A 24,594-nucleotide genomic window follows, 5' to 3' on the forward strand; every position below is an offset into this window, starting at 1 on the left:
TATTTTACAAAAAAATTTTTCCCACAAAGTAAAACAAAAATAAAATGGCGTATGTTAGTCTTTTCCAAAAAGATTTGCAGAGCGTATGCCAAAATACAACCTCACAGTTCAAACTTAAGATGTGTGAATCTCCTAGAATAATACGTGGTTCAACACTGGGAAACTTTTGTTGAGAAACTTTTGATTTTGTGTGTGAGAGAAAGAGATGGTTGATATTTCTTTCTCTTTCTTTCACACTCATTAAATAAGTGCTTTTTAAGCCCTCTTTTTAATAAAAACAAACTAAGGGTAAAAATAATTTAACACATATTTTAATTTAACATTAAAAGCGATATTTTTAATTTATTTATATAAAAAATTGCATGAAATTACAGAAAATCACAGAGAATTCGTTTTAGTGCAACTCACTCAATATTTTTGAGTTACACTCACTCAATTTGTTATTGTCACATGCAAGATTTTTAACATTTCATGCTATTAGTTCATAGAGAATGTTTAAGTAAAATAGAAGAAACTTTTAATTATTGCCCTTAATAATTTTTAGTGTTATTGTTATTATTATAAATCCCGATGAATATAAATTATTTTGTTGGAAGTTTGTAATTGTTAATGAATAATGATTTGTCGATTGTGCTTAAAGGATTTTGAGGAAATTATAAACATTTTTGATAGCCATTGTGGCCAGGAGCTCAACGTTGCTGATGTTATTGGTAAACACTTTTGGTTTGAGGTAAAATTTAAAAAATTTTTGTTTTGAATCGAGAATATCTAAACTATACTAATTTCAGCCTCGAAAGGATGATCCAATATCTACATCAATCTGTAAATTGTGTTGGGTTAAAGTGCGTGAATTTCATGAATTTTACGAGATGGTGGAACATGTACATCGTCACATGACAGAGAGATTTATAGTGAAAACTGAAAGTGCTAAAGGAAAGCGACGCTCCCCATTGAACGTTAATGATCTCATAAATTATAGTTCACTGCCAAGTAAACGAGAACCGGATGATGAATTTAATGAACTTGGCGAAGTACCATTCAATATGTTAATAGAAGATACCAATGATGAGCCTGGTAAGACCGTAGCTAAAGCTGCAGCTATTGCACTAGGAGCAGAAGATTCGCGTGATATTTTGTCCCAACATAATTTCAGCCAAGATGACTACGATGATGTCGGTGATAGTAATAGGTGTAATGAGACTTACAACGAAGATGCAAAATTCAACGACACAAATGATACTCAGAACAGTGACAACGACGATACCTTCGATGGAGAAGCTTTTATGAAAAATATATTAACTAACAAGAATAAAGAGCCAGTAAAAAATCAAAATTCATCAAACTCCTCATCTCCTAAAGCAGACAAACGAAGATCGACTAGAAATTCCAACAAATCACAATTAAACAATACTGATTCAGATAATGGCTTCAACACAACGACTGATATTAAAAGAAGACGAGGGCGGCCAAAGAAAGGAGAACTTGTTGTCAAATCTGAACGTTGCACCAAACAGTCTAAAGAAAAACTTAATAAAAGTGAAGAGGAACAAGATGCCTACAAAGCAAAAATGAAGGAAATTGATGATCAGATTGCTCAATACATGACATTACACTGCGAAGTTTGTAGTTCGGAATCAGAAAATTTTGCAGGTTTAAGAGCTCATATGCGAGAGGCCCACAGCATCAAAAAAGGTTACGCAAAATGTTGTAACAAAAAGTTTTTGAAAAGAGCACTTCTCTTAGATCACATACGTCAACATTTAGATCCCGATTGTTACAGGTAGAAACAAGTCTTAAACAAGTTCGTAGACGCATAATAAATTTATTAATATTTTCTAGATGTGAAGAATGTGATCGTACATTTGCCGATCGACAATCAATGCGTAATCATTTCTTAGTAAAGCATCAAAAAGATGAAGATAAAATTTACGAATGTTCTGTATGTTCTAAAAAGTTTGTAAGGAAGTATCTACTAGAACAGCATAAAATGTTCGCACATCGTGATCGATCTACAACGTGTAAATCCTGTAATAGAAGGTGACCATTCTTGGATTTTGTAATTTTGAGAAAGACGACTAATTTCATTTCTGCTTTGTTATGTGTATTTTAGATTTAATACATTGGAAGAGCTGTATGAGCACAATAAGCAGCATTGCAGTTATGGAACAATGTGTGATATATGTGCCAAAGTCATCCGGGGTCCGGCCGCCTTTAAGCGTCACCAGTTGGAACATCAGGGAGTTACAATGCCTAAAGTGCAGTGTGATTTATGTGGTTCATGGCATAAGGATAAGTACGCATTAAATAAACATAAAAAACGGCATATGGAATCTAAGCAACCTCACGTTTGTGATATATGTCATAAAGTATCTCCCAGTCGCAGCGCTATGTTAAGTCATAAGCGATATGTCCATGGAACAGAGCGTTCGTATGAATGCGGTGTTTGTCGAAAAACATTTAAAAAGCCAATAGCATTAAGGGAACATATGACTACACACACCGGAGAAGTTTTATACCGTTGCCCACATTGTCCCAAAACATTTAACTCCAATGCAAACATGCATTCGCATCGCAAAAAGGTACATCCTCGAGAATTTGAAGAGACTCGAAAGTTACGTAAACAAAATGCACATCTTATTGAGCAACCTATACCAACCATATCTGTGCTAAGCAACGCCAAAAAGGAAACTCAAGCTCTATTGGTGATAGGCTCTGGCCAAAGCGAAGAATCTCATCATGTTCTAATAACTACAAGCGCAAATGACTTTAGTGATGATGATGATGATGTGACTGATCTGTCAAAGGAAAAAATTACTGTACTCTACAAAAATTACAGCATTAATTAAACCTGTTAAAGTGCAAATAATTTTGCAAACATTTTTAAAAATAGTGTTTTATGTACATACAAAAAATATAAAAAACAATTAAATTATAGGAGATTATTAATGATGATGAAAATATTTTTTTTTAGAATTTTGTTTTTTGATATCATGTTATACCTCGTCACAATTCTAACAAACATTTAATTGCCCTAAGTTATCAGTATGAGAAATTACAGTTTCTGTATGCATCGGCTAACAAATTTAGCCTTATGGATGCAAATTGATCTTAAAAGATAGACTAAAATTAAAAAACTTAAACCATAAATTACAATTAATATAGCTCTTTGTTGTCTTCGCCATTTTAAATAGTCTTTCCAATTTTCGAAGCGATTACGATATTTCGGCAATAACTCAAATTGACTTTGTTGTGGAAACAACGATAAGTAAAAATCTTCTAAAAGATGACGAATTAACTCGTTTTCTTCTGACGATTTGGAATCCAGATTATCATTGATACAATTAAATTTTCTGAAACGATATTTATTTATGTTTATGTCAAGTAAGATAATTCTTAATATAATTTATACCTGGGATTCCGGCGTATTTTATCTAAAGCATTTACTACATCTGTTAAATTAGATGTTAGCATCATAAAATTGTTATGGATATAATGTTTAGGATTTACATGGTATTTATACTTTCGTCTTAATGCAAAGTTATTATCTAAAGCTTCAGCTAAAGGAATGCAATTTTCCACCAGATCACGAGTTACAGTTGGCTAAAATTAAGTTTTATTTAATATATGCATTGTTGTAATTTAAATGGCTAAAAAATACTCACTAGATTAGAGTCTTCATATCGTTCGTACATAACTGTAGTATATTGAATGTTATTACCAACATCCGACATGTGAAGTAGACTACAATTGTGTATAACATCTTCAAAAAATCTTACAGCTGACCAGTCCAAAGGTAATTGAAAAATTTTAGCTAAGAATGTGCGTATTTCACGATCAGACCATGTCATTGAATTATCAGTATCGAATTCATTAAATATTTCTCTAACAGTAACCTTCTTGGTTTCTTCCATTAGAAAGGAATAGTAGGCAAAAGCGTACTGCAAATCATTCGGTGATCTAAAGCGACTCTTGGCAGTGGCAGTAATTTCTTTATAGAACTTTGCCTGCATAGCTTCTATAACAGGTTTTTCCAACAGGAATCCTACGTGGGCTAACACATTTCGAGCTCTAAAACCATACCATTGATTTAAAAGCATATTAGTCTTAATAAGAGATTGTGAGTAAACATCTTGGGATGAGTTAACGGATTTATTTCTGATTGGCTTTTCTTGTACTACAGACTTATCCTGTATTTTTTGATGAAATTTAGATTGCTGCTTTTTATTAAAATCATCAACAACCAATTTTAGATCTCCAGTTTCCGACAAGTTTTTATTTTGTAATAATATATTTTTAAAACTTATATTATGATTGCCATAATTGTGGTGTGGCAAATGATTATTCTTTGGAAACATTTTAATCTCAACATTTGTTGATATCTTCTTATTTGCATTAATAAATTGCAAATGTTCTTTACTCTTATTGTCGTCCGCATTTTCATTGATTTCTTCAGAGCAATCTCCTCCATCGTACTGGCATGCTTCTATATTACAATGACGATCACAAGCACCATCGCCGATATAAGTCCATGGACAATCTTCAGCACAATCAGGAACTATCCATGCCTGATAAATCCTGACACCCTCCGAGTCCGTGTATAAATCCTCTGGGTACAATTCTGAACCCAAAAATATGTCATCGTTGAGGTATAAAAATCTGTTTGAAAGATTCGGTATTCGATGAATAAACGTCTCTATAGCAGCACTGGAAAATGTAGGCAACCATTGTGAGTTTGGCGCTAAAATTTCGTGGGGCACTATTTTCACACGTTCATTCGTTAAGTCGAGCCATTTTGGTATTTGGCCATTTGTTACTATATAAATATTTCTAACCCATGGAGCAAATTTCTCCACTGAACGTAAAGAAAATTTTAATTCATTTTTATCATCAAACCTGGCTGGATCAAAGTTTGGGTCATATTTATTAATAGAACTTATAAATGCAGGATCTGAACCATTTACCCATGTGTACACAACATCGATGGGTTCGCAAACTGCGGCATAGTGGGTTGGAGTAAATGCAATCTAAAAAAATCAATAAAAACCACTGAACTTGTGATTTTTGTACATCTTATTTACACATGCATACTCTTTATTTGTTACCTTTCGATAGAGTGAGTTGATACTTAAGATTAAAAAAATTGCTACTATTAGTTTCCATTTGTGCTTTTTTAACATACGAAAACTTAATTTGCGACCCAAACGCATGATTCCATTATTATTAGTTCAATTCCAAATTAACGTATCATTTCGAAAATTCCTCTTAGACTTGGAACAAGTTAGTATTTTGTCTGGACAGGTTAAAAATATATTTTATTTTCGCCTATTTAAACAGCTGGTGTTTACGCGTGTAACAAATCAAAAAGCGCCATAAATATACCAAAAAGCACTAAGTTTGCAAATACTGTTTACATACATACCTTATTTACGCAAAGAATGTAATAACTTAAAAACATAAAAATAAACTTTTTTCTTTTTCACAATGTTAGCAGTGGAGAGAATAACTGCTTTAACAACTGTTGGGCAGCTTCATATCAGCTAAATTGTTGCTGACATTGTGAAAAGCTCTTCAAAATATCGCCAGCATTGAGAATACTTAAAGCCGTATTCAGTTCAGATATATAAATAGGTTTTACAATGTAAAATTTACATACATTGTACATACGCTGAAATATATATTTTAAATTTTAATAAAATCATTTAATTAAATTGTGGCTTTTCGTTCTATTTAAATTGCAATCAAAACAGCTAACAACCTGGCTAATATATGTAAATTATTCAAGCCCATTTTATGTATATACCGTCTTTAGTTCAGATCGTATATGGCAAATTAATTGTGCCATTCATTAATTAATTATGCTTTACTTATTGTTAGAAAATTACTTGAAAATGTTAAAAAAATGATTACATACTTAGAAATATATGACTTTTTTATTAAAGCTGACATCACTGGTTGATGTTGAAGAAAAATGCAACTCTAAAACATCTTATCCAAAGAATGTTTACGAAATAGACTCACAAGAACTATATTATTTTTTGTAAAACGATAAATTTACAAAAACAACAGGCAAATTTTGACAGATATGTAGAAATATTACAAAAACAATAGAAAATAACAAAAACAATTTGCTGTGGTTGTTGTAGATATTTGTTGAACAAAAAGTCCTGTCGTCACTTTATTAATACAGATTGCTGTTATCAGTTCGTTAAGTGTGGTGGTTGTGCGTACTTCTAGAACGTTTTTGTTTTTTTTTTATTTTTTAGAACTAATAAGAAAAAAATTGAAAATCACTGCAATTAATATATATTTGCATTTCAAGTGCTCTTAATTTTAACAAAAATTAATAAAAATTCAATCCAATAATAACGTAAAAACTAGAACTGAAATAATAACTAATAAGAAAAAAAGGAAAACACTTGTTGCGGTGGAAAGATCACATTTTTGTAAGTTCTATTTTAACACCTCCCCACCTCCTTCAGTTAGTTTAAAGTAATTCGAAGAAAATGAATAATTGCAACGTAAGGAATTTTTGCAAGAATGTAAGAGGTGGAGTGTCGTTGCAAACATTGAATGTCTAAATTTAATTAACCTGAATATAGTAAATCAAAATTATAGGAACAAAATAGTGGGTGTTTCGTGGTTTTATTTGTGGTAGAAATTCCATATTATTTAAATATTGAAGATTGTTTCAATTATAAACAAAAATTGTGCAATTTCCATAAATTCATGTTTTTTTTTCAACAGCAAATTGAATAAGAGATTCACTTACATAGTCATTAGTTAAAATCCATTAACGTAACCATTTTCACATCCGAAAAACGATTTCAAATGCTGATTGATCATAAATGTTATTGGCAACTAATTTTTTTATACAGAGAAAAAATGTTTTTTTTTTACAATATGTATTACTATCATTAAATACATTAAAAACAAAATTTATATTGTTTACATTTTGCCATCCAATCAATGTGTTTTAAAAAAGTTGCTGCACCCAGGAGTTAATTACATAAACGTTACATACCTATCAGTTAGGGTATGCATAGTGAAGCCCGTTTATAAAAAATCGATTTACGTTGTCGGTATTGTTTTTAATAAAATTCGGGGAATCCCCTATTTAAATCCATTACATCGTGCAACTTATCAGCAAATCCTTACATGATAAAAATATATTTTTGCCATAATTCCTTATATGAACGTAGGAAACTACATACATACATACTTGATGTAACTATGCTACTCAAAAGGACTTTAATCTTTTAAAGGTCTAATAAAGTTTCAATTGTTTTTCCAATATGCCGAAATAGGTATTGAACAGTATAAGATATCACAGTGTCCTTAAGTAGAAATTGACTCAAACATGTTTGAATTAAATAATGCACTCTAACTATTTAATTCTTAAATTATATAGATTTTTTTAAATTGAAATAAAAAATACATAGTAAAAAAATGTAATTTATTAATTGACCAATAAGGCTTTTAAATTACAAATGAAATAAATAAAAATTAAAAATAGACACGTAATATTTTATATTTTTTATTGGAAACATAATCTGAGAATTTAAGTATCATGATGTAAAAAGTAAGGTGGGAGCATTTCGGCAACAAACACAATAATTTTTTGTTGTCTAGAGTTGGGTTTTGTCAAAATGAAATTTCTAAAATTGAAAAATAATAAATATTGAAAAGAAATAGTTCTTGTGTATTTCACAATATTACCTACAAAACCGTCGTTACATTTAGCTTGTATCTGCAGCAGGACAATGTTTTTAAGCTTCTTCATTTGAATTTTCTTATTTGAAAACTTTTTATGAACATTTTAATTCATAATTTTAAATTTAATTTTTTTTCGTTTGAAAACACAAATTTAATTTTTATGTTAGAATAAAAATAAATAAATTATTTTTGACAAAACCCAAGCACTTTTACAATAAACAAATAAAAATCAGCTGCATTGATGATTTCACCTTACTTAGTGTATCCTGAATAATATAATATATAAAATATATTTCAGAAATTTATAATTGTATTCATTTCATTTGTGTTTCAGAATTTAATTTGACAAAAAACAATTTTACACTCAATATAAAATGCCATATCAAACTGACTAAAGTTAAAATTTTACTTGTATTTTGTTTTTGTTATAGTAACAAAATATGTACAGGTAAATTTTGTGCTCAAACTACTCGCTCGGTATCTAGAAACAGGGCATAAATCTGCGACTTTTTTCTATTTAAATATTAATATTAACATTGCTATAGGGAAAATATTGCTAACTAAAACACATTCAATATATTTTGATTTCTTTTAACATTGTAGAACTCCTGGTCAGTTTTCTGTGCACTTTTTAGTTTATTAAGAATATAATGATTAAATTCTATTCTGTCTGCTACTTTATGCGTTTTCTAATTTGTATGCACTGTATTTAATAAAGTTAGTTTTTTTATAAGAAGGCTTTGAATTATTTTAAATTGTTTTAAATGTCAATTTCTTCGGAATTTTTGAATTTTATAAAATTAAAATTGTAAATCGAAAATAAAAAAAGAATCGTGTTAAAAAATATTCACAAAAAAATCAGAAAGTTAAAAAAAAGTTAAGTTAAAAGGACTTTAATAACTTAATTCAGTGCATAATTTTAAAGAGAAAACGAAAAAAGCGAAATATGTACTAAATTCATGAAATTGCTTAAAAATTTAAATGAACTTCTAATGAGAGCAGTATTGTTTAAGAGAAGCATTCCCTTGTAATTGGTATTCCCGTCTAAGTATGTATTAAAAATTGGAAATATACCGTTTTCTTTTTTTCACTTGCAAATCTTTTAACAATTTAGCTTATATGTATATAAAGAACATTTAACGCACCATTTTATACAAATATTTTGTGATATCAAGTAGTGAAAAATTTACTGCTTATTTTGAAAATAATTAATTTTTTTTAAAAAATTAACATTTCAAAAAGTGTTAGGAAATAATTAAACCAGCAATTTTAAATAGTGGTAAGTTCGTATTCTGTTTCAAAGTGACTTTCTAGAAAAGCTACAATCTTCATGGCTTTTAAAGAATTATAATTTATTTTTATTTTAATCAAAAGTTGATTACTTATAAGAAATTAGCTTGCAAAAAAGTTTTATACTTTTTTGTATGCAAGTATGTTTATAATTTAATAAATTATTTTAAATGTCCACAAGTGGTAATTTCAAAATAAATATTTGCAACAAATGTGGTTTTAGATTGAGTTGTATTTTTGAAATAAATTATAATGAGTCATTGATTTTTATGTTGTTTGTGCTAATTTATTATTATACATACATGTATATTTAAAAATGTTTTCTCAACTGCATATATTTTACTATTTTTCACTCTGAATAGGGAAATTTCTATTCTGTTGTTTATATAACTTACGTTGAATTTAAATTTAAATAAAGGAATTTGTAAATAAAACTTTTTTAAAAAATGGATTTGCCTTCTTAAAAACTTAATTCAAAGAAAGATTTTTAGATTTTGTAAATATCAGTTTTTAACCTAAAGTTTTCTTTACAAGATTTTCTATATTTAACAGAAAGTTTACACCTATGAAATATTTGAAAAAAGATGTATGTAACCATAATATTTCAATCAACAATTTGCTTATCAATGAGCTACAAATTAATTTATTAAATGGGGATATCCCCAAATTGTACGAAAAACTCAGTTAAGCTAAAATATATGTATATGTATTAATAAAATAAAATATTTCTATCGTAAAAGTTAAGTAAGAATATTTGCAGGATCTGCAATTTGTTTCTATTTAATAAATGAAGATCAATAAAACAAAATTGACTTAAACTATTTTAACGATAGCACGTTACCACCTAAGTTGTGAGTTTAATATGTAACTGAAGCACAAAAATATATGTATAAATATTTAATTAAATACATATTTATTTAAACAATTCTATTTTAATTTGTATACTTCTTTAGTTATATCAAATAGCTGACTTATTTCTTAAATACAAAATAAAGATAAATTTTGTTAAAAAACAAAATGGTCGCAACAACATCATCGTCGTCAACGACTTCAACAACAACTATAAACCAGAATGGTGTTGAATCAAGCAATGGAGCTGTGCCTAAAAACAATAATGATCAAGTGACTTTTAAAACACTTCCTAAGGGTAAATATACCTTAGTGGGAATTGATATTGATACAACTGGACGTAGATTGATTGATGAGGTTAGTAAAATAATAAGCTTAATGAAGAATTATATTATAAATAATACATATATGGAATTTTTTAATTTTTTCCATTTATTTTTTTATAGATTGTTCAGTTAGCTGCTTTTACTCCAAATGATCATTTTGAACAGTATATAATGCCATATATGAATTTAAATCCGGCTGCTCGCCAACGCCATCAAGTGCGTGTGATCTCAATAGGTTTCTATCGTATGCTTAAATCTACACAAACTTATAAGGTAAATAGCAAATCATATTGATTTTCATTTTTTAACGTTTAAACTTTGTTGTGTATTTCTTTACAGATTATAAAGTCAAAATCAGAAATTGCTGCCCTTAAAGATTTCTTACACTGGATTGAGGCTCTTAAGGCCAAAGATACTGGCTCTCAAGGTATTATTTTAGTGTATCATGAAGAGCGTAAATTCATTCCATACATGGTATTGGAATCACTTAAAAAGTACAACCTGCTGGACAGGTTCCTTAATACAGTGAAATCGTTTGCCAATGGCCTCAACTTGGCTAAGGCTAACGCTGATGAAGCATTACAACATTATACATTACGCAAACTGTCAAAGCATTTGAAAGACAACTTTAATAATGTTAATGTTGAAGAAAATAATAATAGTGTTTTCGCATCGTCCACTACCACAGCGTCGGAAGCTGGTGAAACAGCATCCGCGTTGCCTGAGCAGCAGTTGTCAGAAAAGAAGAAATCGCCAAAACCTAGTCCCAATAATGAGCGCGAACTATTCGATGGCAATGCAAGTGTACGTGCCAAACTTGCTTTTGAAGTCGCTTTGCATTTAAGTAATGAAGGCACGAAGGAGTCACTAGACTCCACGAGTGCATTCGATAAAATGCTCACTGCATTGCATCCTTATGCCCAACCCGTTGAATGCGATTTGAATGAGTTACAAACGCAAAACGAAAATTTGGAACGCCAGAACTCTTTCCGTCCTGTTTTCTTGAATTACTTCAAGACCACTCTGTATCATCGCGTGCGTGCTGTTAAATTTCGCATTATTTTAGCTGAACACTCTTATGATTTGCAGACTCTGAATGCCATATGGACGGAGAAGAAACGTGATGGTCTTGTTGAGATATTACAAGTCATTGATGAGCTAAAATCTGAAGAAAAAACCGAACTGGCTGATTTGTTTGATAGCTATTTCGATCCAGCCAAAACTACTATTAGGCCGATTGTAAAGACAAACAACAATCGTCGTCGTAATAGACGTGGTAAGTAGAATTGCATATTGTAGACATACGGGACAAGTAAAACTGTCGTTTATAATTAAAACAAATCTGAGCTTATCATCAAGAATTTATATATTAAATATATTTTATATAAAATATTAATTTATTTTTATGTTCTCAGTGCGTAACAATGTAAGAAACAACGATGGAAATGCGACACGCTCTGTTGGCAATGAACAAGGTGCTGGTGGAGATAAACAGCAAGGTAGCAATAATGCATCCAACTTGCCTGATTCTACCACCAAATCTCCTAAAAATCAACGAGGAAAGCGTAATTCACGTTCATACAACAACAACAACAAAAACTTATTGAAAACCCAAACACCGGTGGCTAACGATCAAACTGCTACCGCGAATCCAACCAACAACGTCGCTGCCGCGGTGACTGTATCGGTGTCTAACTAATGAGTCAGTCTGACAATAAAAATGATTTTTTAAAAAATCAAAAATTACATTATAACTGTAATGCCATGCCCAAATGTTGCTGCAACATAAAAATGTTATTAATTATATTATTCATTAATTGCTATTTTTAACCAAAATATCCAATGTTTTTAGCTGTAATATAAATATTTCTTGTTTTGTTAAAACTTTTTTAAAACTTTATTCTTTTCCCATTATTTTATTCTTTTTTTTTTTATTCCACAAATACGTTATTGTGAATTACATCTAATGAATATAAAACTAAATTTAAAAATGTGTACGTATGTATACATAATTTATACATAAATATGTATTTATTGTAAAAAAAAAACATTTAAAGCTGACATTTGTGTTAAAAACTTTAGAATGTTAAAAAAGCATTCATAAAATTGATTTTTCTTATTTTAAACTCTTATTTAAACTTTGTTCAAACGAAATTAAATATTTAAACAAAACATTATGCTTTATAGTCCATCTAAAGAATTAATTTTGTTGTACTTTTTTTGCTTTATCGTTGTTATAAAGCAATTATGAAAACAATTGTCAAAACACAAAAGAATATTGGGATTTGCAAAAAAAAAAAAAAATGAATTCAGTTATGAAACTTCTTAAAAATAAACATAATCTACGACAAATCCTAGTATTTATTTCTTTTTTGGACCAAACCTATTAAAAATATAATATTCTTAAATTCGTTATATTACTATACATCCTTAATAGTTTATAATAAAAAAATGTATTTTTTTGAATTTTATCAAATAATAATTGAAAACACAAAAAAAACATATTTATTTCTATTTACTACTTTTAATTATTGAACAGACTCATAGTAAGCCAAAACCTAATTTTCTGGAAATTTGACCATACGGGGTTTTTTTCAAATGTGTGTGACATGACCTGGTCCTATCAAAAATTGCCCAAAAGAGTTCAGACTGATATTTTTTAATGTTTCAAAAGACATTTTTTGCTTAAAAGAAAGCTTAGAATATTTCCTTTAGGATCTTTGTGGTCACCTATCCCGCCAAGGGGCAAATTGGTCAAATTTCATAAGGTGACAAGTTTTACTTGTTGAAGCGATATTCTCGTATGTATTTTGCACTAAGTTAGCTGAAATTGTTTTGTAATTTACTGTAACTCACTATTTCTACAAAACGAACAATATTTGAAAAATTTGGTTCGCATACTTGATTGTGTATTTACATTTTATTTGACTTGTATTTACATTTTATTTGACTTCAACATACATACATACATACATACATACATATATATCTAACGTACCGTTAACAATTAAGTGTTATCAAATGTTTTACAAAATATGTGATTTAAAGTGTAAATTTTAACGGTTCTAAGAAATAAATTGTGTTATGGCAATACTTTAATACCCTTTAAAATCTACTCTGTATTTTAAGTACCAAAAATTGACATTGCTGTTTTCCGCTATATACAACCGGTGTTACCAATATGTATAGTTTTTCTTTTTTCAAGTTTTTTTAGACCAAAAAAGTTTTGTTTATGTTGTTTTTTTGGAAATTTGGAAAGTCCTAAATTGATTTGATTTAAATATTTGAAAATAATGAGTGATGTTGGTACATATTTAAAAGATATATTATTGTAGGAATCGGCTTTGTAATAAGTTCTCCCCAAAACATTTGTTTTAACTAAAATTTTTTAGAAATAAAGTTTTCGCTGAAATAATATTTGGCAACACTGCAAACAACTTGTATGTCTTGTTATTGTTTTTATTATTGGAAAATAATTCTTATTGTGTTGTTTAAATTTTTGATAATTGCATTAGAAATGGATGATCAAAGTGAGAATTCCTTGGACAGGCAAATCGACGATAATGATGGTAGCAAGCCTGAAAAAATGTTTACCTTAAAAAAATGGAATGCAGTTGCTATGTGGAGTTGGGACGTTGAATGCGACATTTGTGCAATTTGTCGTGTACAAGTTATGGGTAAGTTGTTTGTCAGTTAAACGATGTAAATAAAGTACAAACGCACTTATTTTCAATCTGATGCGTGTGATACATTCGTTGGTGCCAGAATGTTAAAATTTTAATAAATTATAAAGACTCACTAGCTTTGAGATTATTGCGTTACACTAATCTTTTGAAGGGTATGTTGAGTTTGTGCTGATGTTTATAACGCATTCTAAATTCTAAACTTAAAGTATACTGAGTTAATTAAGCCATTTCTTCTGTAAATGTTTTTATCAAAGTTAAGGTTGCAATGTCTTCTTTTTCTAATTAGGCCTCGAATCCATCCCATAAGTTTCTGGTATTAAATACATACATAATTATATTTATAGTTTCACAGGCTATAATTAACCTTTCCTAATAGGAATACATATCAATATTTCATACGCGGATTCCACATAATATTGTACTCTCTTAACTTCAATCAGTAAAGCTTATATATACATTTTTAAAATCTTGTATGGGAAAACATGGAAGGCTAACTTTAGTAAATTAAATAAATAATAGAAAACGCAACATTTTGTACTTTAATTTATACATTTTAAAGAGTAGACTTCATCATGAAATTTTGGCATGTGTATTTTTATATATTTGTGGGTATAAAATGGAAAAAATGGGTAAAACTGGGTTTCTTGGATCTTACACAATATTAGTACAAGAAAAATTTTATTTGCATCTAATGATCTAATACTTTTTCGAAATTTTTGGTACTTTTTTTAGAACATTAAGAAATTTTTTTCGATATATTGATGTATTCTTATTAGATATGACATAATAGAACATTTAACTTAATTATAAGCCCAAAGGCCCTTTTTTGGGTATGGTTGTGTGGGGGCTAGGCGAAATAATGGACCTATTTTACCCTGGCTTCGTCCTTGGGCCAAAGAAAGAGTGTGTGCCAAATTTCATTTAATATTTATCTTGGAAATTGCGACCTGTAACTTTCGAACAAGATTTACATGGTCAGCCAGCCTGCAAATTTTTAGAAATCGAATGTCAAAAAACCGACTTTATTCGAACAACAATAAAGTCAGAATGTTCTGTAAAGCAACATAATACACAATATATAGCACCGTAGATATTTGGAATACAGTACTTTTAAGAAAATAATGTTTTTATAACAACAATTTAGTTTTATTTAGTTTTTCGTCTCTTAAGTGTTGTAACGCCCTTTTGCATTTTAGGTGACGATATGTATGTATTAAAAAAAGTATTTTTTTAATAACATTTTAATAAAGGTGTACTCTTTAGAATATCGGTACCGAATTATCGTTATTTCAATGGCCGTGTACCTCACAAATTTGTATAGATCTTTATAGAGAACTATTTTTAAAGTGAACTTTTAAAAAATGATTCCGACTGGGATTTAAAATTATCTATTTTTTTAAACGACAAAATGAAAGCGAAGAAAAATACAAATACAAATAAATCATTTACGTTTTGTAATTTTTGTTCATCTACTGATTAAACTACTATCATTTTTACCGCAGCAATATAGAAAAAATAATGTGTATTAATACAAATTTAATTGTATAATAACAAAAATATCTATTGATAACAATACAATATTTACATTTGAATAACAAGCAAGCTTAATTGCTATTTTTAATACGCCTTATCAACATTTTTATTAAAAAAAACCCTAATAGAAGGAGTAACCTTTAAATTAATGTCTTTAAAGGGCAAAAACATTGTTATTTAAAAACTAATTAATTATAGTCCAGCTATCTATCTAAAACACTTAACAGTTTCACTTTTACTTATGTTTTCACTAAAAATTATGCTTTTATATTAAAACCTAGCTTGACTCATAAGTACTTAATCGATTGCAATATTCTATTATAATTACATGTGTTCTTATAAAATGATCAATAGGTTGATCATCAAATATTTAATTAAGTTTCAGGTTAAGCATTTAAAAATCTTTTTATTTATTTTAAACACATTATCATGATTTATTAGAAACTACATTAATAAAAAATTCTTTTTTGTCAATACACATTAATTATATAAGTTACAATTATTTAAAAATATGAAAACAATGTAATTTACCAATTACTTAGTAAAACTTGCTAGTCCATTAAGAAAGGAAAAGCTTTTCTTTCATGGCGCATTTACAAACGTATACATTTTGCCTTTTTAAATATATTTTTAGATTTTAACAGAGTTGCTTAACTAAATTCTTACATTTATATTTGGTTTTTAATCATGTATGCATGTATGTATGTACTATTTAAAATATTGTTTAAATGGGTAATGAGAGGAGCCATCTACTATTCTATACAATATCAAGATTTTATATTATTTCTACATATTGAATGATAGTGGTTTAATATTAGCTACGGATGACATACGTCTTACACGTCCCATCATTTTACGTTCAATATCTTCTAAGGATTTGCCCTGAGTTTCAGGAACATATAGAATAACAAAGAACATGCCGATAAAACAAATAACTCCGAACAACCAGAAAGCTCCGTGACCACCAATAGATTCTTGAAAGTAATATTACAAAATAAGTTATGAAATAGAATGAAAAGTAACATAAAATATAAGGAAATACATACCTATCATATCCTGGAAGGTTTTGGTTACAATAAATGTACATGACCAATTAAATGCAGTGGCTACTGAGGCAGCAGAACCTCTTATTTTAGCGGGCAAAATTTCACCCATCATTAACCATGGGATGGGTCCGAAACCCAAAGAAAAGCCCAGAATATAAACGACGAAACTAGCCAAAGGTAACCAGCCAACATTTGAAACATCTATGCCACTTGATTTGCAATAGAAAAAGCCGCCCAATACAAAAAGTGTAACAATCATAGCTGCATCTGAGATATATAAAAGAATCTGAAATATAATAATCAATTGTTAGCATTACGATTGTTTCGAAGTTGTTATATATTAAATTACCTTTCTGCCTAAACGATCAATTAAAACGGTAGCAATAAAAGTTGCTATAAAGTTCACCACACCCACAATAATGGTACAGATATTACCATCAATCGTTGATCCGGCATCTTTAAATATTTGTACTGTATAAAAGATTACAGCATTGATGCCACTAAATTGTTGGAAAAACATTAAACCAAGGGATATAGAGAGTGGTTTCAGATTGTTGCGTTTAAGCAGTTCCATAAACTGATTTTTTGTCGCTTGTCGATCTGCATCTGCTTGAGAACGCATCAAACCCTTGAGTTCTGGTTCCACATCAGCTTCTTTGCCGCGTAACCACACCAATGCTTTACGTGCTCTTTCTTCTCGATTTCGTGATACATACCAGCGTGGCGTTTCAGGAATAAGGAACATTAATATTAAGAATGGCACTGGTAATGCACCGCCTAAGAATGCCAACTTCGACCAATCCATATAAGTGCCTGCTACGAAACATACTAAAATACCAATGTTGCCGAAAGCTGTCGGTAAGAGACCCAATGTGCCTCGTACTTCCGGCTGTATTGTTTCGCCCAAATAAACAGGCAAAGACAATGAGGCGATACCAACACAAAATCCAGCCAAGGCGCGACCAGCCAAAACCATGCCAACATTTACAGCACAAGCAATGAGTAACCACGATACTATAAATGGTACAGCTGTAGCAAGAATTGTGTTTCTTCGACCCAGATATTCAATAAAAGGACCGCCAGATATTCCACCAGCCAGGCCAGCTAACGGCATAAGACCACCTACCCAAGAAGCCTACAAACATTAAACTTATAGTTAGTACATATTAGTGGAGATGAGTTTTTATAATAAATTGTCTCATAGTAAAAGAGCCTTTTCCAAAAACGATTTTTCCATATAAAATCAGGTTTTAACAACCAGTGTTAACTTAATCGTTTTGCATAAGGAATACCACACATAACATGATTAGAAATATCTTCTGGTTTTTATTCGCAATCATACAGAAATTGTTTAAAGCACTCACTTCAAAAAAATAAAATAAATCAATAAATAAATTTTGAGAATTACAAGTTTTGAAATATATAAACGATATTATTGAGACGTAAATTAATCAATCCCCTTGACTTTTGTCGTGTTTAACATAGTAATCATTGCTATGGAGATATTAACGTTTCATTAAAGATTCTTACTCGAGACAATAAATTATACTATTTTATATATTTAATTTACTAAAAGAATTGAAAACTTACATCTTGCGTTGTTACTTCAAAAGACGTAATATTACGATCCGTCATCGAAACTAAGGCGGGTGACGTATATGCTGATGCAAAACCCACCACCAAAGAACCTAAGGAAACGCTGAATGCAGCTAATACCTGAAATAGTAAAAACGTATTATTTCACTTATGAGTCTGATCGATGTTGGTTATGTTCAATAAACATAAAAAATATAAATAAAATATAACCTGGGTGTAGGTACACTTTGCTGCTGGAACATCATCGGGCAAGTGAAAAGACACATGAGTGTCTGCTCTCATTAAGATTTTCATCTTGATCTTTTAATCTCAGTTTGCTCACTCAACAAAGAATTCTAACTTTTTGATGTATTGGTTTTTTGTCCGACCTTTTTATGTTTAGTTAATTTGAATTAATAGTTTCGCAGTTAAAAATGAATGTGAGGTCATTCATTAAATCGTTTAAAATCTCATTTATGTCACTTTGAAAAAAAAACTATTCGTTCCGTTGCAAATTAGTACGTCCGATAGTTAGGTAGGAACTAAAATCTAACACTATTTTGAACATTAGTTCTGATTTCAGATGCATTTAAAAATTATAAATCAAATTCGTTTTAACAGCGAAAGTCGTCTCAAAGGTGAACTAGTTGAGCGTAGTTCTAGGAGAGAAAATATGTATAATCAAACCTACAAGTGTGTTAAAATAAATCTGTGTAATGTCTTATATAGTTTAATCTTACTATGGTATCGATGAGGATTGTAATTTAATTAGAATTTTAAAATATAAATTAATCACAAAAAATAAATACAAGTATTTAGCATACTAGTTTAATTTTAATTGTAAAATATTCTTAATTATCATGGTAATTTATAATTTTTTCTTTGTTTTTTTTTTCATCTAAAATCACGCTGTTTTCATATGGTGTTTAATATGTAAAAAATGTAAAAAATTGATAAGATTTTTTTTATTTTTGTAAAGTTGATTCTGTTGAGATTGCAGTGACTGATGTCGCTGCATGAGGAGCGAACGATGTGTTAAAATAAGTAAACATTTTATTATTTACTGATCTTGTTATAGCCCTATCTCGCAAATTGATTTAATTTTGTTTCGGTTAAAAGCAGAAAATTCATATTCTATTTTATTTAGATGTGTTCTCAAAACTACTATTTATTAAAAGAAGAAAACCTTTTTTTTATATTTGTTTCTCTCGTTTATATGCAGTTTTTGTAGTATTTTAATTGTTGACTGCAAAACGATAGTGTAAGTTAAAAGTTCAAGTTGCCACTGAAATCTCTCGTGAAAACGGCAAAGTCGTAACATAATTTTGTACCTCTTTAAACCTTTGAATTGAATCAATATGAAATGAAATGAATAATAATTCATCACTTGTGCTGATGGAGTTTATTACATTTTATGACTTTGTTTGACAGAAGCTATAAATTGTTAAAGAATTCATTTTATAATTGAATTAGTTAGAGGATTTTTTATTTATAATTCATCTAATAGAAGTAGGTGTGTATTGTTGAGAAATGAGTGGGTTTCGTTCAAATAGCTGATTTGTTTTTTTATTATACATTTAAATGTTTAAAATAACTATTGATACTGGTACTGCTAGTGTTTATTCTTATAATTAAATTGAACCTACCTGAGTCCATATGTAAATGGGATTTGTGGTAGGTCTGTAAACTTCCAATTTTGGTTTACCATCCTCCGTAATTTGTCTGACAAAAGGTACAGCAGTGCGTAAATTTTCACCCTTTTTACTGCCCATTTCATCCATTTCAAAAAAACGAATACTAAATGTATTTTTAGATTAGTACATTTTACTTTAAATACAATATTAGTTGTGAAATATTATTACATACCTCTTTCTGGAATCGGTACTAATGGAGCGTTGCTGTTGAAAGTGCTGTCTGGAAGACACGTAGTCCTCTTCGCTTTCACTTTCTAAATCCTTTAAATCAATAATAACCGGTTTTGTTATGTCTTTGGGACGGTGTATTAAACGTTTTTGTTCAACGTCATCATTTTCTTCATCACTATCCTCGCTTGATCCTTGCAACACCTTTTCCAATTTAAAACTTACACGCGGATCTAAGCTTTGATGTTTACGACCCTGAAATTCGCGTCGATTTTTACGAAATTCTTCCTCAGATGACGATTCTTTTAATAGATCTTTCAAATAACGTGTCCCCTTTAGATCTAACGATACATGTTTTTTCGCTTGAAACTGACGTCTATTATCATTGGCCAATATAGTCCGAAGATCCTTTAGAATACCTTTGTGATCTACACTCACAGCTTTTTGCTGTTGAAAGCCAGAACGTTTTTCTTCAAAACTATCTTCATCACTACTGTCGTTGGCACGCCGTTTTTCAAACGATACGCGAGATCCTTTAAGGGACTGTTTACTGCGCTGCAAGTCTTCGCTGGGTATTGAAACAACACTCCGTGTGTGGTGATCCCTGTGCGAGTGCTGTGAAGAAGGCGGCGGGGGTAAAGGTAAGGGTGCAGGTTCCTGTATCTTAGTCGCTTTAGCGCTCACTGGTAAAGGAGGCTCGTTAATATCATCTGCATCAATAATGGGTCCGAACTGCAATGGTATTTCTGTTTCAAAGCGTCGTTGTTGCTTCTGCTGTTGCTGTATAGGTTGCTGCTGCGAAGCTGTTGGTCTGTTATGAGAAGAAAATAAAAATGGATCCTCCGGTAATATTGTATCCAGACTTGTAGCTGTATTTGAGTTTGATAGTGTGGCTGCCTCGTCCAAATCCACTCTCTGATATGGCTGATCATCCTGCAATAAAAATCCGTTATTATTAGTTAGATCACCATTACATTAATTGTTATTTTCGCTTAAAAAGGATTTGTAACAAATGCTTGAAGCTTTACTTACAATCTATAAATAATATAATTCCCTTGTTGTGCCTATACTTTATAAATGCAAACAATGGATTATTAAATTTAACCGATAAGAGATCAATTGCCTCTTGAATTATTAAATAATTTATTTCTTAAACAAATTATTTAATCTCTTCATGTCTTTTACTTGATTAAAATAGTATTGAAGATGTTCACTCTTGTAACATTAGGTTTTTCAACCAAAAGTTATTTTTCAGCTTAAAATCGCACATGATCTCTTATATTTATTTAAAAACTATTTTCAAGAATTTGCTTAAACTAAACGAAATTTATAAATTAATTCTCGTTTCATAAAACATAAAATTAAAACATATAAAGATTTGTATATAAATTGTTCTTGCAGTTTTAAACTAAAGACAATAAAATCAAAAATCTGAGGTCATATTGTGTGCGGGTTAATCCTTTAGAAAAGTATGACGTGGTTTTAGGGGTTTGACTTTTTTCAAATTTTGTAATTTGTAATTTATGCTGAATATGATACGTATGATAAATATTAATTATGTAGAATTAATATTGCGCATACGTTCTTATGTTTTTTAAGTCAAAGAAATATAACAAAACTCGAATGCTATAATATTTTCAAAATAGGTTAACTACTACATTTTTTGAAAAATAAAAATTATAAAAAATATTTTAATATTAGATTTTTGCATATGAAATTTAAAATTGGATACAAAAATATTTTAAATATATTATTGTAAACATTCATTTTTTGAAATTACAGAAACTTTCACTCTCTATAAGGATAGTGTTAAATACTATCATTTTTAATTTAACTTAAAAGTTATATATAATCAAACCTCGCGCTAAAATTTTCAATTGAACTGTCATCATTAAAATCAGTATAGTCAAACAAAATTTATACAATATGTGTTTATTTTCTTTAAATTTTTGACTGCTACAGTGCTACAGTATTTTAATTTCGATGTACATGCATATGTTCACATAAATCTCTCTAATCTAAATCTTTCGATGTTCTTTTCTGTACACATCTTACAAGCCTGAAGCATTTGTTATAGTTTTTACAATAACATTTTCATTTATTTATCGTACTTACTCTTGATAATCTATCCTTAATTTTTCCCATGGCATTGCTTAGAGGCTGATGATGCCCGCTGCCACGATTGTCACGTCCACTCATATTTGTAAATAGTTAATTTAATTTTTTTTATTTCTTTCTTTTGATTTGAGCTTTATTTTTAGTTAAGTTCACTTGGTCGTAAATTTACAAATAACAACCACTGAATTGGTGGGATAGAAAAATCTCATTTAAAAAAATTGGTTGTTGTCTGTGCTACAGAGAAAAAAAATAAAATTTTAAAAGAGAACTCAATTAAGAGAATTTGTAATGATTTAAAGAATGTTTTTTTGATTTCTTCGTTTTCTAAAATACTACTAAACATTGCAATTTTATTTTTGAATGTTTTCACAGTGATGTTTCCTTCCATTTCATTTCACTTATAAAGTTTTGGTTAATGTACGTAGTTTTTAATCATATACTGTTTAATATTATTTGTTTTTTGCTTACATGTGCATTTTGAAATTATTATTATTACTTTTTATTATTTTTTTACAAGTATTCTAAATATACACTTTTCTTGTAAATAAAATGTTTTAAAATTTGTTGTCGTTCATTTAGTTTATTTAAATAGTAGCTGAATAATGAATTTCGTTAATTTTAAAATGCATTTTTTTTTGCCCGAGTTGTTGTTGTCTATCTGTCTGTTTTAATATTTTGTTGTTTTTATTTGTTTTCTTTTTGGCTCGTATGAAAGAAAAATCACATGAAAATTGTATACATTTTCTTTTCAACAACAAATATCTATTTTTATTACAAACAAATATATTCACGGTCTTATCTGACGATTTGTACACGATCTGAAATTTGTATCACAATCACGTTTAAGTTTTTCATTTATACTTTTATTTTTTTTTTTTTGTTCTTCTTTCTTTTTTAAGAAAATTTATTTGTATTTTAGTGTGACATTACGCCCTTGGCAAAATTTAAAAGCAAATTTATTTTTACAACACATTATTTTACTTAAGTTTTGTTACGTAAATAAATATAAAAAAAAGAAAATTATATGCATTTATTTTTTTATTAATCCATCCATTTGACGTTTGATCATTTGTAATAAATTAAAAGTAAATATTTTATTGGTTTTGTATTGTACGAGCAGAGCACAGTAGACATACAAAGTCAATTAAATCAAATCTGAAATGATTTTAAATTTCAAATCAGATTTAGCCAAGTTATAACAATTGTTTTCCATTTCACTAGCCTTGGAATTTAATTTAAAATTTATAAACCATGCATCAACTCAAATCAAATTTAATTAAATTGAACTAATAAAATAAATAATATTATGTATTTATATTTATTGCAGTTAGTTGGATGTATTTTTTTTTTAATAATTTTGTATTCATATACATATGTATATCGCACGAAATAAAAATATTTTAAGTATTTCACGTTTTATTTGAAATTTTTTTTCCGCCGACTTGAAATTTTTCTTTGTTTTATTATGTGTAATTTACAAGAATGCCTTAAACTTAGTCTCAATTTTAAATTTATAAAAAAAGAATACACATTAATTAGAATGTACTCAATCAAACGTACATTTAAAAATGCATTATTATTTTTAACCACAATTTTCCACTTTGAAATTTACATGCATTTTATAGTAAATATTTCACTTGTTAATTTTTCGTTATTCGCAAAGTTTTTTAATTTGTATAATAAGTATTTTTTTATTTTAATTATTATATTCATTGCTTTCCATTTATATTGTTTACCTTTAGTTTATTGATTATATATCCACAGTGGAACTAAAGCATGAGATATAAATTTCAGTTGTTTATATAGTAAGCCGCCGACCGGCACCTCATCCCCCACATCATTTTACAACGATTTCTTGTTGCACTCTTTTACATTCAGCAGTTTTGTTTGTGTGTTTGCTGTCTAAAACTGAAAAATTCTCTCTTTTCGTTTTTTTTTTGCAAAATATACATCAAATGCATTCTGTCTCAGGGTTGCCATTTAAAAATTTTGTATTTAAAATGCATTTCAATCAAATTCGATCAAGTTTGTGAAACGATTTAGAAAGTTTTTGATTTCTATAATATTTTAATTCCTTTTAACAATAAGTTATAAACTAATATTTAGTACTAACTAAAGGTATTAATATTAACAAATATGTCATTAAAATGAACCGTGCATAATCTACATTCGTCTGAATCCAAACCACAGAGTATACGGAGACGTCACATTTGATATTTACAAAAGTCTAAAATCAGCTTTTCTGCGGTTTTTGTAAACAACTGTATATAAAATACAGCTAAAAATTATGTTAAATATTGTGCGAAGGAGAGGGAATTAGTTTTTGCTCGTAATGCCTCTGTATACTACCCAGTGTCCGAACGATCGTTATTTCATTCAAAGTTGCAATTGGCAACCCATAATGAATGCATTTACGTGTGATGAGAAAGGAGAACATTTGAGAATTTTTTAACGATCGGTGTTAGTAGTTTAGCGATTTTACGTGTATAAAACTACTTCAATATGATAGATATTTTTGCAATACATATAAAAAGTATCTTAGCTCATTATTATCTTTATTTATAAAAATGTTATTTAATATGTTTGTCGTTTTAAG

At 29.1% G+C, this 24,594-nt stretch overlaps 5 protein-coding genes across 9 annotated transcripts in view; 3 read left to right on the forward strand and 2 right to left on the reverse strand.

Moving 5' to 3' along the window:
- Positions 1-350: 350 nt before the first annotated feature.
- LOC111675954 (transcription factor grauzone-like) lies at positions 351-2,950 on the forward strand. The gene is made up of 4 exons (XM_023436841.2): positions 351-730; positions 789-1,780; positions 1,840-2,037; positions 2,111-2,950. The coding sequence occupies exons 1-4, from the start codon at positions 617-619 to the stop codon at positions 2,844-2,846; spliced, it is 2,040 nt and encodes a 679-aa protein (XP_023292609.2). The 5' UTR covers positions 351-616; the 3' UTR covers positions 2,847-2,950.
- LOC111675955 (N-acetylglucosamine-1-phosphotransferase subunits alpha/beta) lies at positions 2,930-5,344 on the reverse strand. Its single transcript, XM_023436842.2, has 4 exons — positions 5,103-5,344; positions 3,663-5,024; positions 3,410-3,600; positions 2,930-3,350 (listed from the first exon to the last, which is right to left on the reverse strand). The coding sequence occupies exons 1-4, from the start codon at positions 5,205-5,207 to the stop codon at positions 3,053-3,055; spliced, it is 1,956 nt and encodes a 651-aa protein (XP_023292610.2). The 5' UTR covers positions 5,208-5,344; the 3' UTR covers positions 2,930-3,052.
- Positions 5,345-6,189: 845 nt separating this feature from the next.
- Positions 6,190-12,375, forward strand: LOC111675879 (maternal protein exuperantia). 3 transcript variants are annotated; one of them, XM_023436736.2, is made up of 5 exons: positions 6,190-6,443; positions 9,957-10,209; positions 10,299-10,451; positions 10,518-11,454; positions 11,594-12,375. In XM_023436736.2, exons 2-5 carry the CDS (start codon positions 10,021-10,023, stop codon positions 11,875-11,877), a joined length of 1,563 nt encoding a protein of 520 aa, XP_023292504.2. In that variant the 5' UTR covers positions 6,190-6,443; positions 9,957-10,020; the 3' UTR covers positions 11,878-12,375. The 3 variants fall into 3 exon arrangements, with proteins under 3 accessions (XP_023292504.2, XP_046811258.1, XP_023292503.2); XM_046955302.1 differs by lacking the exon at positions 6,190-6,443 and adding an exon at positions 8,580-8,761; XM_023436735.2 differs by lacking the exon at positions 6,190-6,443 and adding an exon at positions 8,840-8,992.
- A 1,061-nt stretch (positions 12,376-13,436) lies between these two features.
- LOC111675952 (RING-box protein 2) overlaps positions 13,437-24,594 on the forward strand; it is a 24,818-nt gene continuing 13,660 nt past the window's right edge. Inside the window, exons 1-2 of one of the 2 annotated variants that reach the window (XM_023436838.2) lie at positions 13,437-13,618; positions 13,694-13,855. In XM_023436838.2, coding sequence (XP_023292606.2) covers positions 13,696-13,855 — 160 coding nt within the window. In that variant the 5' untranslated portion in view covers positions 13,437-13,618; positions 13,694-13,695. The other variant, XM_023436839.2, reaches the window with a different exon arrangement.
- On the reverse strand, positions 15,772-22,242 carry LOC111675951 (facilitated trehalose transporter Tret1). Of its 2 annotated transcripts, XM_023436835.2 has the most exons (7): positions 21,996-22,242; positions 19,885-20,813; positions 19,665-19,815; positions 18,034-18,159; positions 16,793-17,578; positions 16,444-16,729; positions 15,772-16,371 (listed from the first exon to the last, which is right to left on the reverse strand). In XM_023436835.2, the coding sequence occupies exons 1-7, from the start codon at positions 22,077-22,079 to the stop codon at positions 16,184-16,186; spliced, it is 2,550 nt and encodes an 849-aa protein (XP_023292603.2). In that variant the 5' UTR covers positions 22,080-22,242; the 3' UTR covers positions 15,772-16,183. The 2 variants fall into 2 exon arrangements, with proteins under 2 accessions (XP_023292603.2, XP_023292605.1); XM_023436837.2 differs by lacking the exons at positions 19,665-19,815; positions 19,885-20,813; positions 21,996-22,242 and adding an exon at positions 18,250-18,777.

The sequence above is a fragment of the Lucilia cuprina genome, chromosome 6, assembly GCF_022045245.1.
Source record: "Lucilia cuprina isolate Lc7/37 chromosome 6, ASM2204524v1, whole genome shotgun sequence".
Taxonomy (NCBI): Eukaryota; Metazoa; Arthropoda; class Insecta; order Diptera; family Calliphoridae; genus Lucilia; species Lucilia cuprina.

What these genes read in the sequence shown, in the direction of transcription:
- LOC111675879 (XM_023436736.2), top strand. Translation starts at nt 10,021, where the DNA reads ATGGTCGCAACAACATCATCGTCGTCAACGACTTCAACAACAACTATA. An exon ending in AATCTACACAAACTTATAAG is followed by an intron (nt 10,452 to 10,517) that starts GTAAATAGCAAA and finishes ATTTCTTTACAG; the next exon opens with ATTATAAAGTCAAAATCAGA. An exon ending in TCGTCGTCGTAATAGACGTG is followed by an intron (nt 11,455 to 11,593) that starts GTAAGTAGAATT and finishes TTATGTTCTCAG; the next exon opens with TGCGTAACAATGTAAGAAAC.
- LOC111675954 (XM_023436841.2), top strand. Translation starts at nt 617, where the DNA reads ATGATTTGTCGATTGTGCTTAAAGGATTTTGAGGAAATTATAAACATT. An exon ending in GTAAACACTTTTGGTTTGAG is followed by an intron (nt 731 to 788) that starts GTAAAATTTAAA and finishes TACTAATTTCAG; the next exon opens with CCTCGAAAGGATGATCCAAT. An exon ending in TTAGATCCCGATTGTTACAG is followed by an intron (nt 1,781 to 1,839) that starts GTAGAAACAAGT and finishes AATATTTTCTAG; the next exon opens with ATGTGAAGAATGTGATCGTA.
- LOC111675951 (XM_023436835.2), bottom strand. Translation starts at nt 22,079, where the DNA reads ATGAGTGGACGTGACAATCGTGGCAGCGGGCATCATCAGCCTCTAAGC. An exon ending in CCATTTACATATGGACTCAG is followed by an intron (nt 18,160 to 19,664) that starts GTAGGTTCAATT and finishes TTACTATTTCAG; the next exon opens with GTATTAGCTGCATTCAGCGT. An exon ending in AACCTTCCAGGATATGATAG is followed by an intron (nt 16,372 to 16,443) that starts GTATGTATTTCC and finishes ATTACTTTCAAG; the next exon opens with AATCTATTGGTGGTCACGGA.
- LOC111675955 (XM_023436842.2), bottom strand. Translation starts at nt 5,207, where the DNA reads ATGCGTTTGGGTCGCAAATTAAGTTTTCGTATGTTAAAAAAGCACAAA. An exon ending in TCAACTCACTCTATCGAAAG is followed by an intron (nt 5,025 to 5,102) that starts GTAACAAATAAA and finishes TGATTTTTTTAG; the next exon opens with ATTGCATTTACTCCAACCCA. An exon ending in GATATGAAGACTCTAATCTA is followed by an intron (nt 3,601 to 3,662) that starts GTGAGTATTTTT and finishes ACTTAATTTTAG; the next exon opens with CCAACTGTAACTCGTGATCT.